This window comes from Neovison vison, chromosome 12, assembly GCF_020171115.1.
Source record: "Neovison vison isolate M4711 chromosome 12, ASM_NN_V1, whole genome shotgun sequence".
Taxonomy (NCBI): Eukaryota; Metazoa; Chordata; class Mammalia; order Carnivora; family Mustelidae; genus Neogale; species Neogale vison.
The window spans coordinates 96,167,311-96,185,501 of record NC_058102.1 but is presented as its reverse complement, the minus strand read 5'-3'; the positions used below and the strand labels follow the sequence as shown (position 1 = coordinate 96,185,501).

Sequence of the window (18,191 nt, the reverse complement as noted above, 5' to 3'; positions counted from 1 at the left end):
CTGTCCCTTCTCCAGGGATCATTAAACCAGGGGCCTGCTGCTGTGGTGTCATTGGCTTGGCAGACTGCATCGAGGAGGAAGTCGCTGAGCTCCCTGTGTTCCTCACCTGTTTGGGCTGCTGTGCACAGCTGCGCCCATACTCAGCCCCACCCCTTGTGGCCCTCTGCCTGTGACTCCCCCGTCCATCTGGGGAGATGCTGTCCCGTGGGTAAGTCCCGTCCCCCCCCCCCGGGTGCCACAATCTTCTATTAGTTTGGGAGAGAGGTACAGGGTGTATGCTCCCCTCTGGCAGGTGTGGGACTATAAGCGTGACCTGCAGCTGGTACCCTGGCCTGGGTTTTCTTCCTGTCCCTGCCTCAAGATGTGAGGAGCTCCAGTCTCATACCCCTCTGCCTCCTCCTCCTTGTCTCTAGCACCTTCCCTGTGACAGACGCATCTTTCTTCTCTCTCCATTGCTTGTCTCCCTTCACTCTCTGTTCCCCCTGGTCCCCCGCTTCTGCTGTCTGCTTACCCCAACCCCTGGGTAGCGCACATCACCTGAAACATACCCTGTCTGAAAGGCAAATCGGAGAAAACTCCCCGCTTCCCATGGAATTTCCCGATATCCGGGGTTCGCTCCACTTTCTTTCAGGGTCTCTTCCCTTCCCCCTCCCATGCATTATCCATGCAACAGACACTATCGAGCATCCCCTGTAGACCAGGTACTTAGTAAGGTGCTGACAATAACTTAGCGAAGAAGACAGACATGGTCCTTGCTCTCAGAAAGCTTCATTCCAGTGGGAGGCAACAGACGACACAGAGAACCCAATAAATAGGACTAATTTCAGATTTTCAGAAGTGTCATGCAGGAAACGAGACGGCTTCAGGTGCCAGCAAGTGTCTGGGGGTGCCAATGGCATTGTTAACTGGAGGGATCCAGGAGGGCTTTCCAGAGGAGGGGACAGGAGCGCTGAGAGCTGGTTGATGAGGCAGAGCCAGCCATGTGGTGCCCATGGGCAGAGGCCCTGCTGTGGGCACACAGGACCAAGGACAGGGTGCAAAGAGAAAGCAGGGGAGAGGGAGGCAGAGACCTGAAACGGCATGTGCGGGCAGGATGGTGTGTCCACGTGTGGGTGTCTGCCCTGGGCCAGGGACACGTGTAGATGGATGTGGATGGTGAGGTGTGTGTAGTGGGCCTGTGTATGCATATGCATGTGTACTCATCTGTGTATGACGAGCAGGATGTGCATGTGCAGGACCGGAAGCTGATCATGCCTGTGCATGGCCATTGATGAGCTTGTTTATTGGATGTGTACTCTGCACTCTGGTGTTGTGTCAGCCTTTGAACTCTCAAAGGGAGGGGCCGGGCTGTGGAACCCTGGGGTGGATCCCCCTATGGAGCTCCTCTTTCTGCCCCTATAGCTCTGGGAGGGAATTCGTGGTCTTTCAGTGGGACTCAAAATCCAAGGTGGAAAGGGTAGTCAGGGTTAAGTCATCCAATAGACAGACCAAGCTTCCCAGGTACCAGAAGGAAGAGGGAGGGGGAGAATCCATTTCTGGGGGTGTGTGTGTGGAGAATTGATGTTTGATATTTGAAAAAGTAATAAAGTAGTCATCATAGGAAATAGAGACTTTAGTTGAGCTTTAACACTCGGTTATTATTTTGCCTTATTTTTTATTGAGGTACTAGCATACATAATGTGCATGAATGCTTACCGTGAGGGCTTAAACTGAATTAAACATACGGCCTGAGGAACATCACGTCTCATCCACCTGCGCACACACCAACCAGCGTTCCCAGCATCCCAGCTGTTTCCTACAAATTACCATCTCCCAGGCAATTTCTTTATTTTCATTAAAGGAAATACATACCCATGTGACAACTTTCAAAAAAGGATATGGGGGAAGGAAGACATCCGCATGGCCAACAGACACGGATGCTCAACATCACTCATCCTCAGGGAAATGCAAATCAGACCCCCTGAGATAGCACCTCCCGTTTGTCAGGATGGTTAGAATCAGAGAGATGAGAAATAACAAGTGTTGGTGAGGATGTAAAGAAAGGTGCTGGTGGGAATGTCAGCTGGCCCAGCCACTGTGGAAACCAGTATGGAGCTTCCTCAGAGAATTACAAGTACAAATACCAGGTGATCCAGGAATTCTGCTACTGGGTATTTACCTGAAGAAAATGGAAACGGTAATTCAAAAAGATATAGTCACCCCTATCTCATTGCAGCATTATTTACAGTAGCCAAGATAAGGAAGCAACCTAAGTGTCCATTGACAGATGAATAAATAAGGAAGATGTGGGGTACATATACAATGGAATATTACTCAGCTGTAAAAAGAATAAGATCTTGCAATTTTTGACAACAGGGATGGATTGAGGGGTTACTATACGAACAAAAGTCAGAAACAGATCCATAAACACAGAGAATAAACTGATGGTTTGCCAGAGGGGAGGTGGGTGGGAGAGGGGCAAAATGGGTGAAAGCGAGTAGGAGGTAGAGACGTCCGGCTATAGAGTGAATGAACCATGGGGATGAAAGGCATGGTGTAGGGAAGATAGTGGTATTTAAAAAAAAAAAAGAAAATTAAAAAGATTATTTATTTGTTTGTTTATTTATTTATTTATTTATTTGAGAGAGACAAAGAGTGACAGCATGAGCAGGGGGAAGAGGGAGCGGGAGAAGCAGGACCCCCGCTGAGCAGGGAGCCCACTTTGGGGCTCTATCCCAGGACCCTGGGATCATGACCTGAGCTGAAGGCCGATACTTCACTGACTGAGCCACCCAGGTGCCCCTTGTCAGTGGTATTGTAATAATGCTGATGGTGACAGGTGGTAGTTGTGCCATGGTGAGCTGTGGCCTACCACGTAGACTTGTTGAATCACTATGTTCTAGCACCTGAAACTAATGTCATGTTGGGTGTCAACTCTACTTCAATTTAAAAAAAGAATAGGGGGGTTCCTGGGTGGCTCAGTGGGTTAAGCCTCTGCCTTCGGTTCGGGTCGTGATCTCGGGGTCCTGGGATCGAGCCCTGCATTGGGCTCTCTGCTCGGCAGGGAGCTTGCTTCCTCCTCTCTGCCTACCTGTGGCCTCTCTCTCTGTCAAATAAATAAAAAGTAAAAAAATTAAAAAAAGAAAAAAAAGAACAGGTATAGGGATGCCTGGGTGGCTCAGTTGGTTAAGTGTCTGCCTTCAGCTCAGGTCATAATCCCAGGGTCCTGGGACCGAGTCCTGCATCGGGCTCCCTGCTCATCGGAGAGCCTGCTTCTCCCTCTCCCTCTGCCACTCCCCATGCTCGTGCTCTCTCTCTCTCTCTGACAAATAAATAAATAAAATCTTAAAAAACAGAAAACATAAAACAGGTATAAAGGAGAAGTAAATGTCGCTCCCAGATCTCTCCCCCAGCCACCTGGGGGAGGGATGCCATCAATTCGAGCTTTCTGTATATCCCTGGTCGGGTTGCTTTTCTCTTGTTTTGGTTTGGTAGTGTTTGTGTTTGTATGTGGAATTACACACGGGGAACATCACAAGCTTCTGGTGTGTAGGGCTATCAAGGTCAACCAGCCCTGAGAATATGAGCCACAGGCAGGGACCTTGTCCCTAGCCCCCAGGGGACAGGCCCCTAGTCAGAGTCCTGAGCTCTGGCTGATTCAGAGCAGGCCCCTAGAGGAGAACGTATGGCTCAGGCGCAGGGTGGACAGCACCGAGGGGGCTGGCGGCTCTACTCCTCACCTGCTTCCCTAGCGCTGCATCCCCTCGAGTTCTGCTCCTTGGCTCCACTGCCTGGCTAGGGCACGGTGTGACAAAGACTTGGGACAAGAAGTAGAAAAGGTGTGAGTCTGACAGCTGTGCGGGGGTCATTTTGTCCGTCCCTCCGTCCCAGCAGCTCCTCCAGATATCTGTGTCGTGAGAGGTGAGAGCACCTTTGTATGGTTTGTAAGCACCTACTTGGCCTTGGCCGTTAGAAAGTCTCTCCTTGGGGCGCCTGGGTGGCTTAGTGGGTTAAAGCCTCTGCCTTCAGCTCAGGTCATGATCCCAGGGTCCTGGGATTGAGCCCCACATTGGGCTCTCCGCTCGGCGGGGAGCCGGCTTCCCCCTCTCTCTCTGCCTGCCTCTCTACTTGTAATCTCTGTCAAATAAATAAATAAAATCTTAAAAGAAAGAAATAAAGAAAGAAAGTCTCCCCTTCCCTGCAATCCCCAGTGACCCTGAGCTCCCAGCCTCCGTTTTCGGAAGCTCCCAGGGCCAGCACACAGTAGCTAAAGTCACCGGCTTTGGGAACCAGTGTGTGGGTGACATCCCAGCGCTGCCACGTACCGAATGGCCAGCCCCGGGCAAGTTCCCTACATTCTCTGAGCATCAGGTTCCTTGTCTGTAGAAGGGAGAGAGAGAGGCACCAGCTTCGCAGAGCTCTTATGAGGAATAAATCGGCTAAGGCACGTCAGTGACATCATAGCACAGTGCCTGGCATGGAGTGAGACTCCATGAAATGAGACTTGTCACTGTCACCGTCATCGTGAGTGTGGAGTGTGGACCAGGGTGGGGGAAGAAGAGATGGCGTGTGACCGTGTGGGTTCACATTTATGAAGCATGGCCTTCGCCAGTAGGGCGCAAGTCACATTTGTGTCCATATTCCGTGTGTCGTCACGCTTGGGAGTGCCATGCTCCCGAATCCGATGGCAGATGTGTGGGAAGTGGGCCCCATCCCCACCCCCCACTGCCACCCTGCTTTGCAGTCTCTTCTGCTCTGCTCTAAAACGAGAAGTACAGTGAGTTCCCCCAAGGGGTCGGCCGCGCCCCTTCCTGTCCCCGCCCTGCTGGCTGCCCCCGGGCTGTGGAGTGGAAGCCCCAGCACCAGGACAGGAGGCCGGGGCTGTGAGGTGGCCTGGGCGCTCTGAGCCAAGCCGCACTGAGCCATTAGCCCCAGAGTGCTCTGCCTGCCGGGACTGCCCTGCTCACCTCACTCCCCTGCACCCCCAGGATGGTGAGGTAAGGTCCTGGGACCCAAGGGACGGGACGCAGGAGGCAGGGGCGCCCTGCGGCCAGAGGGCCATCCCTTCACTGCTCCCTGGGGGTCATGCAGGTGGTTTCACCGAGACCTCAGCGGGCTGGACGCCGAGACCCTGCTGAAGGGCCGTGGGGTCCATGGGAGCTTCCTGGCTCGGCCTAGTCGCAAGAACCAGGGGGACTTCTCCCTCTCCGTCAGGTAAGGGCCCTCCATGCCAGCCTGGGCAAGTGTTTCGGCACCTCATTCCTGGTTCCCTCGTGGCAGTGCCTGCTCCCCCGAGCCCCCACTCCAGCACTGATGTGTCCCCCACCCCTGTGTCTGTCTGTGCCCACCCTTTCCCTCTGAGTGTGTGTGTGTGTGTGTGTTTGTGCGCGCGCCCCAGCCCATCGCCCCTATGTCCCCACCTCTACTCTTGCACCCACTGGCCTTACCACCGGGTGCCCCGCAGGGTGGGGGATCAGGTGACCCATATTCGGATCCAGAACTCGGGCGATTTCTATGATCTGTATGGAGGGGAGAAGTTCGCGACGCTGACAGAGCTCGTGGAGTACTACACCCAGCAGCAGGGCGTCCTGCAGGACCGAGACGGCACCATCATCCACCTCAAGTACCCTCTGAATTGCTCCGACCCCACCAGCGAGAGGTGAGGGACTTGCTGGCCCACTCCCACTGCTAGGGCCGCCCCACTGCCTTCCCAGTGCTCTGCAAGCCCCTTTCTTCCACGTGATCCCAGGCCTGTGTCTCAGGGGACGGACCTGCCACCCCTTTCCCTCAACCCCCCGAGAAAGCAGGGGCCATGGCCTTGCTCTTCTTCAGGGTCCCAGTCGGCTGGTGCCCCAGGCCCTCCTAGGGATGCAGAGGCCTAGTGGCTGCATCTGGTAGTAGGCCAGCTCTGTTGTTAGAAAGCTCTTCTTCCTTCTATGGAGCTGAATCTGCACAGGAGGACATTTAATGTCTTGTCTGAGCAGCACGGTGATGATGGGTCTGCTTGTGGGGGCTCCATGGGGCTTGACCAGTCCCTTGACCAGAACACGGAGCAGTGGAAAACTGTGTGACAGGGTTGCGCGTGCAAGGGGCCTGGTACCTGGGCACTGGGTAATACTGAAGGCGTTGCCCTCCTCCCTCCTGTCTCTCTCCAAAGACGTGGTCCCCAGGACTGGGCAGGCCGCAGCACGTATGGTCTCCCTATAGCATGGGTCAGGGTGGGGGACCCGGACCCTCAGGATCACATGGTGGCTTCTTTTAGCGGCTGTGTCCCAAAGACGGCTCCATCAAAGTGAAGGGCAGCCGAATAATTCCAGGGCCATTGTTTTTTCACCTTCCTGGGGCCAAGGCAACTTGCCTTATTCTGTATATGTGTGTTGATTGTTGTCATGATTGTGACCCTGGGCTCTGCCAGGTTTCAGTCTATCTGAGAGGCACGCCGCTCAACTCACATCTTTGTTCCAGTCACTGGTTAAAAGTTGGAACTGGGTGAGGCTGAGGTAAGAGCCTCGTGGCCGCTGGATGCCATTCTCCAAGCCAGCCTAAAGCCATGGATCCATTCCCTTTGAAGCCACCTCTTTGAGGAGTGAGGCCCAGGCATGAGTGACTTTGTTCATGGTGGCCCTTTTTGGTCCTTGCTTGGTATCCTCTCCCTCTTGCCCTTTTCCTCTGCTCGGCCTGCCACACTCATGGGGGTTTGCCACCCAGGCCCTCTTAAACTCTTCGTGTCTTCTCTTCCTCTTTGCCCAAAGTCAGCATCTGCCCTGCTACAGGGTGGGTTGATGGAGGCCCTAGAGGAGGAGCAGGAATGGATGGAGCTGAAGAGGGAAGGAGAAGCTGGGCAGACCCCCCACCGCCCAGGGGGAGCCTGAGGCCCAGAGAAGCAGGAGAAGGACAGAGCTGGCGGCTGCGGGAGAGGGAAGGACTGAGGTAGCAGCGAAGGCTTAGCTGACTCTAAGAGGCCCTTTTGGTTCCCTAGGCCAGGATGCCAGGGTGCCCGGCTCACCCCTGACCCTGGGATTTTGTGTGGGAGGCTTTCTCCATACCTCCCTTTGTGTTCCTTGCCCTAGTCGCTGCCCCTCCTCCTCAGAGGGAATTTGCATTTGTCCCGCCAATGGCTAGCTCTCTGCTTGTGGTCAGCCTGATATTTGCATGGAAACTTCCTCATCCTGGGCCAGGGAGACCAGGGTCAGCCCCCTCCCCATTGTGGGGTGGGAGTGGGAGGAGCTCTGGTCTTCCCTGAGTGGTGGGATGGGGTGACCTCCCCCACCCGCCAGGTGCTGCTTCTGGACAGGGCAAGAGTGAGCTGGGGCCAGACAGACCGGCCCCTCCCACCTCCCCCCATCCCTGCGGTTGGAAAATGCCCCCTCCCCTGGTCCCTGGGCTGAGGAAACCTCACACCCTCACTTCTCACTCTCTCCCCAGAAGGAGTTTTGTGTTTTTTCCATCACGTGGTTTCCTGTGGGGCTGGGCATTGTGGGGCTACAGTTTCCTCCTGGGAAGGGGGTGTGCTTCGGGGAAAGGTCCTAGTTCTGCTTTCTGCCCTTCTGAGCCCCTCCGAGCCCCAGCCTCATCTCCATCTCTGGGCTACCCCAGAGGCCCCCCCCCCACTGTTTCCCACCCCCCCACCCCCAGGGTTATCTGTCTTCCTTGGTACCCAGGGATAGTTGTCCCCATTGTGACTCCCTCGTGACTCCCATCTCCATTACTCTCTGTCGTTTGGCCTCTGTGTTTCTCTTGGTCTCCCTCCTCTTTTCCTAGTGCAGTCCTGACTTTCCAGAGACCCTTCCTTGGTTTCTCCCCTACAGCTCTTCTGGGTATAGCCTGCCTTTCTGCCTCTGTCTTAGGCTCTCAGAGGCAGGCCTGGTTAGAACTCCCAAGGCTTCCCTATCAGCTCAGGGCCTTGGGCCAGTGTGATCGATAAGCTTTAGGTTCCTCATCTATACAATGGGATGGTACCTACCTCTCAGCATTTTTGTGAGAGCAATGGACCTAAACATCGTGGTGAATCTGAGGGGCACCTGGCTGGCTCATTTGGAGGAGCATGCCACTCTTGACCTCGGGGTTGTAAGTTTGAGCCCCACGGTGGGTGCAGAGATGACTTTAAAAAGAAATTTTTTAAAAAATATCGTGGTGGATTTGAAAGCATCTAGCACAGTGCCTGGCCCTGTCCCTCTCTGTGAACATCTCTGCTCAGCGTCTGCCCCTGGGCTTAGGTGTCCCTTCCCCTATGTTGCCTTCTCTAGGTGGTACCATGGTCACATGTCTGGGGGGCAGGCAGAGGCACTGCTGCAGGCCAAGGGGGAGCCCTGGACATTCCTTGTGCGTGAGAGTCTCAGCCAGCCTGGAGATTTTGTGCTATCCGTGCTCAGCGACCAGCCCAAGGCTGGCCCAGGCTCCCCACTCAGAGTCACTCATATCAAGGTCATGTGTGAGGTAAGGCAGCCAAGCATTTGATAGGGCCTCCTGCCAGGGCTCCTGTCGAGACCCAAAGCAGGGGTGGTGGCGTGGGTCAGCCTGGGCTTCAGTCCAAGGCTGGGGTCCAGGGAGGGAGACTCAGATCGTGCGGAATGGCCTGACTTGGCATCCCTCAGGGTGGACGGTACACTGTGGGTGGCTCCGAGACCTTCGACAGTCTCACAGACCTGGTGGAGCATTTCAAGAAGACAGGGATTGAGGAGGCCTCGGGGGCCTTTGTCTACCTGCGGCAGGTGAGAGGGGCGGGCCTGGCTGTCTCCTTCCCCTTCCTGAGTGATCCTGCAGACCCAGAAGCTTTTGGGATCTCGAGTTGCTGACTTCTTGCCCCTCCCTGCCCAGCCATACTATGCCACTCGGGTGAATGCTGCAGACATTGAGAATCGGGTCCTGGAACTCAACAAGAAGCAGGAGTCGGAGGACACAGCCAAAGCTGGCTTCTGGGAAGAGTTTGAGGTGCATGGTGGGGCCATCAGAGTGACTGGTGTGGGGTCCAGACCCCATCCCTTCTCTCCCCACCCCTTACACTGGTCTGGCCCACCTTCCCTCTGGGCGTGGATGTCCCTCCAGGGGCCAGCACTTTACTTCTTCCTCTCGCCCCTCAGAGTCTGCAGAAGCAGGAGGTAAAGAACTTGCACCAGCGGCTGGAAGGTCAGAGGCCAGAGAACAAGAGCAAGAACCGTTATAAGAACATTCTCCCTTGTGAGTACCCTACCCCCGGGGCAGCCTCCATCCCTCCCCCTTCCCAGGCAGTGTCACTCAGGAGACTCCCCTTCCCTGAGCCGAAGTCCCCACATCTCATACAGTCTCTACCCCCAGCTCGAGGAGGGTCCACCTCCTCCTCCAGAAAGCCTCTGCCCCACTCAGTGGAGCCTCCCTACACCCCACGTCCACTACCCTCCTTCCTCTGAAACCTTCCTCCCTGCCCCCCAACTCCCCAGCTGCCCACAGTGCTCTGACACCCTCCTGGCCTCAGAGACAAGACTGGCCCGTGAGCTTAGGAAGGGTCTGCCCCAGAGGCTGGTGAGTGCCTGGCTGACCCAGGCCCATCGTTTCCTCCCTGCCCACTCCCAGTTGACCACAGCCGAGTGATCCTGCAGGGACGTGACAGTAACATCCCTGGGTCCGACTACATCAATGCCAACTATGTCAAGGTTGGTGGTACCTGCTCCTCGAGGGAGGAGAGCCTGGGCCCTGGGGATTCCCCATTCACAGGGGCCCTGGATCCAGAGTCACGTAGGCACAGCCGACACGTTAGGTGGTGAGGGTGGGGGGGATGTGGGGGCCCACAGGCCTGGGGTGCAGCTCTCTACACTTGCTTCCAGAACCAGCTGCTAGGCCCCGACGAGAACACTAAGACCTACATCGCCAGCCAGGGCTGCCTGGAGGCCACGGTCAATGACTTCTGGCAGATGGTATGGCAGGAGAACACCCGTGTCATCGTCATGACCACCAGAGAGGTGGAGAAGGGCCGGGTAAGGCCGAGTCCCGTGTGCCCTTGACCCTCACAGCCCTCCTTCCCAGGGTGTAACACCCATCGCCATGGAACCATAGAGAATCCAGGTGCCAGGGCAGAAGGGAACCTCAGAGGGCAAGGTCCAGCCCTTGTTGGGAAACTGAGGCACAGAGACCATTTTGGGTACACACTGTCTCCCAGATCCCTGCTTCCAGCCTGGGGCTCTCCTCACCACCAGACCCAGGTTTTATTTTTCCAATTATTTTTTTAAAAGATTTTATTTAGGGGCACCTGGGCAGCTCAGTCAGTTAAGCCTCTGCCTTTGGCTCAGGTCATGATCCTGGGGTCCTGGGATCAGCCCTGCATCTACCTCCCTGCTCGGGGGTGAGCCTGTTTCTCCCTCCCCCTCTGCTCTTCCCCCTCTCAAGCTCATGCTCTCTCTCTCTCTCAAATGAATAAACAAAACCTTAAAAAAATTGTTTTAGAGATTTTATTTATTTGACACAGAGAGAAAGCATGTGAGTGGGGTCAGGGGGAGGGGCAGAGGGAAGAGCAGACTCACCGCTCAGCTCCAAACCTGATGCAATGCCGGGCTGGATCCCAGGATCCTGAGATCATGACCCGAGCCAAAGTCAAATGCTCGACAGACTGAGCTTCCCAGGCACCTTCAGACCCAGGTTTTAAATGGGCTTTCTTCCTTAAAGTGTCTCGAAGCAACATGCCCCTTCCCACCTGTCCCCATCCTAGCAACAGCCCTCCTGTCCTCTCTGCCTCCTAAGTCTCTGGAGTCTGCCCCTCACCCTCACCCCGCTGCCCAGCCTGGACTCCCTCCCTGTAGGCTGCCCGCATTGACAGCACGTCTCCCCTGGAGTCAGAGGGGTCCACCCCAGAGCACACACACTATGTCAGGTTGTGCCTTCTCTGAGAATCTTCCTGTGGCTCCCAGTTGTCTTCAGGATCCAGTCCCACTCTAAGAGCCGGCCCTCCAGGCCTGGTGGCTTCCCTGCAACCACCTGCCTCAGGTTCCCACGCCTTCGCAAGAGCGCACTTTCTGCTAGGAAAGGACTTCCTCTCTCTGCGCTCTCTCTGCCTAACAGACTCCTTGTTTTTGAACCCCAGGCTCAAACACTCCCTCCTCTGTGAAGCCACCTCTGATTTCCACCATAATCTAGAGGGAGGATTAGTCTCTCCCTTTCTGCCATGCTCCCCAGTGGCTCTGTTTCCCCTGCTCGCCTGTCTCTCTGTGAATGGTGGAGGCCCAGGGGCATAAGCTGCGTCTTAGTCTTTGTTGTGGGCTGGGCTGCACCAGCCCGTGTTTACTGAGTGAACTGTAGGGTCAAGGGCTTTGTCAGGTCTCACCACCTGTTAGTGGCTAAGCCAGGACCGGATCCGCCTCGGATTCCAGGCCAGCTCATCCATTCATCCAGCTGATTGGGCCAGCACTGGGGACACAGGACCTTGAAAAGGGCCTGGAACAGGCCCCTGAACATCCTCACCTCCACTCTCCCTTTGCAGAACAAGTGTGTCCCATACTGGCCAGAGGTGGGCACACAGCGTGTCTACGGACCCTACGTGGTCACCAACTGCAGGGAACACGACACAGCGGAGTACAAGCTCCGGACCTTACATGTCTCCCCGCTGGAGAATGTGAGTGTCTTCCAGCCCCGCCTCGCTCCCCGGGACCCCCTCCTTGCATCTGCTCTTGCCCGCTGGGGTGGGGGATGGGGCGACATGTGGGAACAGAGGGCACTGGCCCCATGTGCTCTGCCCAGGGGGACCTGGTTCGAGAGATCTGGCACTACCAGTACCTGAGCTGGCCTGACCATGGGGTCCCCAGTGAGCCTGGGGGTGTCCTCAGCTTCCTGGACCAGATCAACCAGCGGCAGGAAAGTCTGCCTCACGCAGGACCCATCATTGTACACTGCAGGTGAGAATAATGAGGTTAGCAGTAGTAATCAAAAGAGTCGCTGGCTGGGAAATACTGGGGACTGAGGGCCATGTGCTCTTGTAAACGATCATCATCTCCCGTTCACGCATTCAGTGCTCGGCCTGATCCCAGCCGCCTCCGGGCTCCTGGATGGCTCCAGATCCAAGGCAGAAACTTAGCTTGTAGCAACCTTGCTGATGGAGCCTCTGCCTGGGGTGGGGAGCGGGTGGCTTCTGTAGAGACGTAACTGCATGGGCCACCTCCCCCAACCTTCCCGAATACAGATGAGCAAACACCCCAGCGACTTGCCAGCCAGCCGGTGGGAGAGTCTGCACAGGTGCTCACAACAGACCTAGGTCCCGGTCGCACGGGCTTACTCAGCCTGTATTTCTTCTTGGCCCTGGCACCTTCCATCTGGGGTCAGTGTGGCTCCTTACGTTTTCTTTCTCTGAATCTGTAGCCCTGAGGGTGCTTAGCCTTCTTCTCTCTCTCTGCCTTCCCAGCTAGGGAGTCTAGCTCGGCCTCCAGGGTGGTGCAGGGATGGGAGCTGTTTTCCCAGAGGGGCAGCTGCATTACTAGCTCCATCAAGTTCTTGATCAGGAGCCCTTGTTCCTGCTAGGTGGTGGGAGTGGCCATCAAGGAAGAGTGGGGGGCCCCCTCAGTTCTGAGGGTTAGAGTCCTGGAGATGGGCCTACCCAGCTGGCCTGGTCTGGGTCGATGGGACCCTGCGGGTGCAGGTTCCTGGACAGAGACCAGTAGGTTTAAACTCCTGCTGTTCTGCTCACTGGCTGTGTGATCGCAAATTACTTCACTTCTCTGACCCTCAGATTCCTCATCTGTAAATTCAGGATCTCCTATGCTTACTGTGAGGATTCACTGAAACCCTGTCCCTGTGTCTGGAATGCAGTAATCTCTCCAGAAATGGGAACTATTGATGGTTTAATAACACATCAGGCAGGGAATGGGGAACAGGAGCCTGTTTCATCTACTTCCCTTCCCACTCCCTCCAGTGACCCCAGGCTGAGGGCCTCACGCATCTTCCTTCTTCCCACCAGTGACTTTAGTTCTGGGCCAGGGCTGGGTGGGCTGAATCTGGGGGTGCCTCCTGCCTGTCATCTAAGGGACTCTGCTCTGCAGGCAGGGGTAGGCCCATCATGAAGAAGGACCCTCCTTCTACTCCCCTACTACTTCTTGAAATCCCCATGGCCTTTATTTAGATGTTACAGGAAGGAAGTGGGTAAGGGGGGGTTATTTTTGACAATCTGGGTTTGAAATTAGTGCGACTCAGGCCACGAGCCTGGCAGCTCTGCCAAGAGGCAGAACTGGGGTCTCTGAGGGATCCTGAGGTTCCTGGGACCTATGTGCCCCAGGATGTGGCAGAGGGTGAGGAAAGAAGGGAGACCTCATGCCTCACAGTGCCTCCACACCTCCCCATCTCCTCACCCCAGCCCCCTTTGTGCCCTACTGCCTTGAAGGCTGCCCTTTCCCTGTCCTCAGGGTCTGAAGACACAAAACCCTCTTAAAAGCTCTAAATAAAACTTTTGAATGGTGGTGGTGGGGGCTTGAGAGGGAAGGCCTCATTCAGGCCAAGGGTTTGGGAGTGAGCTGGGGGAGGCCCAGAGTGCCTGGGTGCAGGCAGGATGCTGGTGGGGCTGGGGGGGGGGTCCTAGATCTTCCAGAGTAGGGAGTAGCCCCCAGCCAGCAATGAGGAAGTGAAGCAGGAAGTAGGGGAGTGAGGTGCTGGGAAGAAGGAAAGGGGGAGCGGCATGGGGGAAGGGGGTGGGATCCAGCCTGGAGAGCCAGGCCCGCCTACAGATCCCTGGAAGCGCTGAGCACAGGTGCACAAGCTGGCTAACTTCTACCTCTGGCTAGCGTGCCCCGTGACCCTGGACATGTTACCTCCTCTCGCTGGACCCTCCATTTCTGCCAGAGCTGAATGCTGGGGCTCCCCTTTCCCATGGAGGCATGGCCTGGGCCTCTGATGGTGCCCCCTTCCCTCCCTAGCGCAGGCATTGGCCGCACGGGCACCATCATTGTCATCGACATGCTCATGGAGAGCATCTCCACCAAGGGTGAGGGTGACTTGTGGGGGATGCAGGTGGGGGGGGGCTGGGTGAGCAGCCCCTCGGTGTCCACCCCTTTCTGGGCCTGGGGTCCAACTGCCACGCCTGCCCAGGGTTGGACTGTGACATTGACATCCAGAAGACCATCCAGATGGTGCGGGCTCAGCGCTCGGGCATGGTGCAGACGGAGGCACAGTACAAGTTCATCTATGTGGCCATTGCCCAGTTCATTGAAACTACCAAGAAGAAGCTGGAGGTCATGCAGGTGGGTGCAGAGCAGGGCCTGGTAGGGCGCTGGGGGGTTGTGGGTCTCGCCATATGCCGCTGGGACCACGGCCCTTCCACCCCACCTCTGCCCACAGTCCCAGAAGGGCCGGGAGTCAGAGTACGGGAACATCACCTACCCCCCAGCCATGAAGAATGCCCATGCCAAGGCCTCCCGCACCTCCTCCAAGTGAGTGACCCCTGCCTGCCACCTCCCCGCAGCTGCCCGTCCCTCCTCCCTGCCTGGCCTTCCCTTTCCAGAGACCACAGGGGCCACTGTTAGGGAGGCCTGGGTTCAAGTTCCAGCTTGGCTCTTACTACCTGTGTGAGCAAGTATTTCCCGAGTGCCCTCTCTGTGGGGCCTGTGCTGGGCACTGGTGGTGTTACTAATGTGGGAGATGCAGCCGCTCCCCACAGGGAGCTTCTGATCTAGTGAAAGGACTGTGACCCGCTCTCCTCTCTCAGTTTGTTCATCTGTGAAATGGGGGGAGGCAGGGGGTTGCTGGTGCTGGGGCACCGGCCCTGTCTCCTGACCTGTGCCAGCTGCCCCTACACACTTGCTCACCACACCTGCAGACACAAGGAGGATGTATATGAGAACTTGCACAGTAAGAACAAGAAGGAGGAGAAGGTGAAGAAGCAGCGGTCGGCAGACAAGGAGAAGAGCAAGGGTTCCCTTAAGAGGAAGTGAGCCAGGGTACGCTCCCCACCACCACTCCCTCCCCGCCCCACTCCCCCAACCCCCAACCTTCGGGCTCCTGCCTGCCCGGCTCCCAGTGTTCCCTGGATCCAGTGCTTTTTCCCTGGTGGGATGGGGTGGCAACTACCTCACCCTGCTCTTCCCAGCCTTTCCAGACCCTTCTTGTACCCCTTCTGGGTTCCAGGCACCCTCTTACTCCCTTCTCCCTGCAGCCTCAGGCCTGATCCCCGCAGAGGCCTCCATGGACCAAGCCACAGCCGGAACCTAGGAGCCCGCCCCCATTCTATTGTAATTTAAATGGCTGCGTCCCTACTTCCCTCTTCCTGACGTGTATATAGCCCAGCAAGGCCTCTGGCGGTGCTGGGGCCCTTTACTCTTGTAAATAAAGCCCTTAGGATTACTGTGTGTGGGGGTCTCTAATTCTGAATGCTTGGATGGGAGGGGCTCAGAAGGCGACAGAGAGGGAGGTGAGCAGGGAGCCCTGTGTGTATGCGTGCGTGTGTGTGTGTGTGTGTGTGTGTGTTTTCACATTAAAGCTCAGCCTTCACAGTCAGACCCTGTTCTGGACACTGCTTAACATAGGAGTGTGGCCAAGGGCCGGGCTCCTCAGTCTCTCCTTCAACGTGGAGACTGATCAAAAGTACAGTGCAGGGGCACCTGGGTGGCTCAGTGGGTTAAAGCCTCTGCCTTCGGCTCAGGTTATGATCCCAGGGTCTTGGAATCGAGCCCCACATCAGGCTTTCTGCTCAGCAGGGAGCCTGCTTCCTCCTCTCTCTGCCTGCCTCTCTGCCTACTTGTAATCTCTGTCTGTCAAATAAATAAATAAAATCTTAAAAAAAAAAGATACAGTGCAGGAAATAGTCAATGGTGTGGTAATAGTTGTGTGTTGTAATAGTTGTGTGGTGACAGGTGGTGGCTGCACCTGTGAGAAGCATAGCCTGCTGCCCCAACTTGTGGGGATCACTCTGTTGTACACCCAAAACTGATGTAATATTGTGCCAACTGTACTTCAATTAAAAAAAAAACATATCTGGGGCACCTGAGTGGTTTAGTGGGTTAAGCCTCTGCCTTTGGCTCAGGTCCTGATCCCAGGGTCCTGGGCTCTCTGCTCAGCGGGAAGCCTGCTTCCCCCCCCCTCTCTGTCTGCCTCTCTGCCTACTTGTGATCTTTGTCTGTCAAATAAATAAATAAAAATTTTAAAAACCCCACATATCTCTACAATAAAATGGAGCGGGAAGCTCCTGACAGGGCAATCCTGAAGATGGTTGAGATAAGGGACGAAGGTTGCAACCAGCAACGATAACTCATTCCACACTTGTCATGGGTCAGGGTACTGTTTCAAAGACTACACATTCAATCTAGGTGCCTGTGCGATTTCCACTGCACCGCGGTGGAAACTGAGGCACAGATCGACCACCCATGACTTGCTCTCAGGCACAGAACTGTTGAGCAGTGAGGCCGTCTGGCTCCAGAGCACACGCTCCTGGAGCGACAGCTGGGGTCCCCCTGAATGGACACACGTGCACGCCTTGGGCCCTGACTTCCAGATCTCAGAGCTCAGAAAGCGCAGTCCTAGCCCCTGCCACCCCTGCCCCTCCCTCTGCAGGTTCCTGGGGGCTCCCAGTGGAGCCTCTCGCTCCTCCCTTCTCCATAGCTGCCGCCTCCACCCTTGAGCTCCTGACCGACCGTTTTATATTTGTCCCCTCCTCCCTGTCCTGTGTCCAGGGTGAGCCACCAGAGATTCTATCCTTGGGCTGAGGCTTTCTCTTGATTGGAAAGGCCCGTCTCTTGGCCCGTGAAACCTGTGAGGGTCCCTGTAGCAGGAGAGGCCGAGGGACAGTCCTCCCTCACTGTCTTTGGCATGTGCTGTGTTGCCAGGTGTCCAGTGTGTCCCAGACACTGGAGCCGTCCTGGGGGCATGGTGTGGGCACGATAGTTCCCATCGCTGTGGAGCTAGGAGATGGACTCAGAAGCAGGCCATGTGGCCGCAGATACGTATGGACGGTGTTAAGAAGGAAGCAAACAAAGGAGACAGCGTGAGCGGGGAGAGGAGAGCTTGGATTGGGCCACACAATAGGCCCTGGAGCCCTTGGCCTCCCGGGGGTGGGTGGGTGGGGCATCACCTGTGGGCCTCAGGGCTTCTCTCCCAGCAACGGCTAGAGCTGCACAAAGAAAGGCGGGTCCCACCCCTCTAACCATCCCAGGGCTAACTGCCTGTGGGCTGGGACTTGCACCCAGGGCATTGAGGTGGGTCCAGGAACAGCTCTGCCCGGAAGGGGCACGGCCCACCTCTCCTGCCCCCACTGAGCCCCACTCCCGCCATACCCCTCCCCCACAGCAGTGGCTGTTTCTCCCCTCAGGACGCCTGTGAGGTTTGTAATGGGTAGGCTGCGTGCTGGTGCTCCTGGCCAGCTCTGGCCTCCCGGAGGGGTGGGCTCCCCATCACTAGGGCTGAGGGCAGGGGGCACCCCGCTGAGCCCTGCCTTCTCTTCAACAGGCAGGGATGCCCAGCAGAGGCTGAGCCCTCGCTGACCTCAGGGCTCTCTGGCCCTGGGCCAGGTGGGAGGCCTCAGAAGAAGGGGGTAGCCACGGGGAGAGGCCAAAGGAGCTGGAAGAGAGCCCCTCTCTTTTCCCGTTGGAGACCGGGCTCCCAGTGTAGGCCCAGGGGCAAAGGAGGCAGGTAGGAGAGAAGGGACGTGTGGAAAAGGGTGGGAGGCCTGGTGAGGCCTAGCTAGCGCCTCAGAGGAGGCGCCTAGGGCTGGCCACGGGAGGGAAGGGGTTAAGGCCGTGGGGGGGCAGCCTATGGCAGGAGGACACACCTGTGCGCAGGGGCGGCGGGCGGGGCCCAGGTGAGGAGCCTACGCTGCCAGGCGGGCGGAGAAGGAAGGAGGGAAGGAGGAAGAGTGGAGGCTGGGGCAGGCGGGCTCTAGGCCTTTGAATCTTGGGCCTTGACTCCCCTTCCTCTCCTCGGCACTCACTCTGTGGGGGGCAGGCGGCCCGGTGACAGGTAACTGGCCACTGGGAGAGGGAGTAGGGGGACGACCTAGGGACCACAGAGCGGGGCTGAGGGCCGATGAATTAGTGTGTGTATGGGGGGGGTGCAGGACAAGCTGTGTGGGCTACGGGGGAAGGGGCTCCAAGGCGGAGAACAGGTGGGTAGGGGCCTGGGTCTCCGGGGCTCCGCAGCTTGGGGTGGGGCTGGTGGCGGGCTGCTGGGCTCACCCGGAAGTGTCTCCAGGGACTCGGGTGGTGGGGGGATGGGAGCCAAGGTTCTGCAGCCTCTCCACAGGGAGCCTGGGCGGAGGACTGCCAGGCCCGGAGGTGGGC

The 18,191-nt window shown here is 56.8% G+C and overlaps 1 protein-coding gene across 2 annotated transcripts; it reads left to right on the top strand.

Moving 5' to 3' along the window:
- The first annotated feature begins 72 nt into the window (after positions 1-72).
- PTPN6 (protein tyrosine phosphatase non-receptor type 6) lies at positions 73-15,269 on the top strand. Of its 2 annotated transcripts, none has more exons than XM_044227972.1 (16): positions 73-208; positions 5,071-5,193; positions 5,444-5,638; positions 8,226-8,415; positions 8,574-8,690; positions 8,797-8,910; positions 9,060-9,156; positions 9,529-9,608; positions 9,780-9,929; positions 11,426-11,557; positions 11,683-11,837; positions 13,842-13,909; positions 14,014-14,165; positions 14,263-14,354; positions 14,741-14,861; positions 15,077-15,269. In XM_044227972.1, the coding sequence occupies exons 1-15, from the start codon at positions 195-197 to the stop codon at positions 14,853-14,855; spliced, it is 1,794 nt and encodes a 597-aa protein (XP_044083907.1). In that variant the 5' UTR covers positions 73-194; the 3' UTR covers positions 14,856-14,861; positions 15,077-15,269. The 2 variants fall into 2 exon arrangements, with proteins under 2 accessions (XP_044083907.1, XP_044083908.1); XM_044227973.1 differs by lacking the exon at positions 73-208 and adding an exon at positions 4,833-4,976.
- Positions 15,270-18,191: the final 2,922 nt, after the last annotated feature.

Coding starts and splice junctions, on each gene's coding strand:
- PTPN6 (XM_044227972.1), top strand. Junction 8,691..8,796: donor CCTTTGTCTACCTGCGGCAG/GTGAGAGGGGCG, acceptor CTCCCTGCCCAG/CCATACTATGCCACTCGGGT. Junction 14,355..14,740: donor GCCTCCCGCACCTCCTCCAA/GTGAGTGACCCC, acceptor CCACACCTGCAG/ACACAAGGAGGATGTATATG.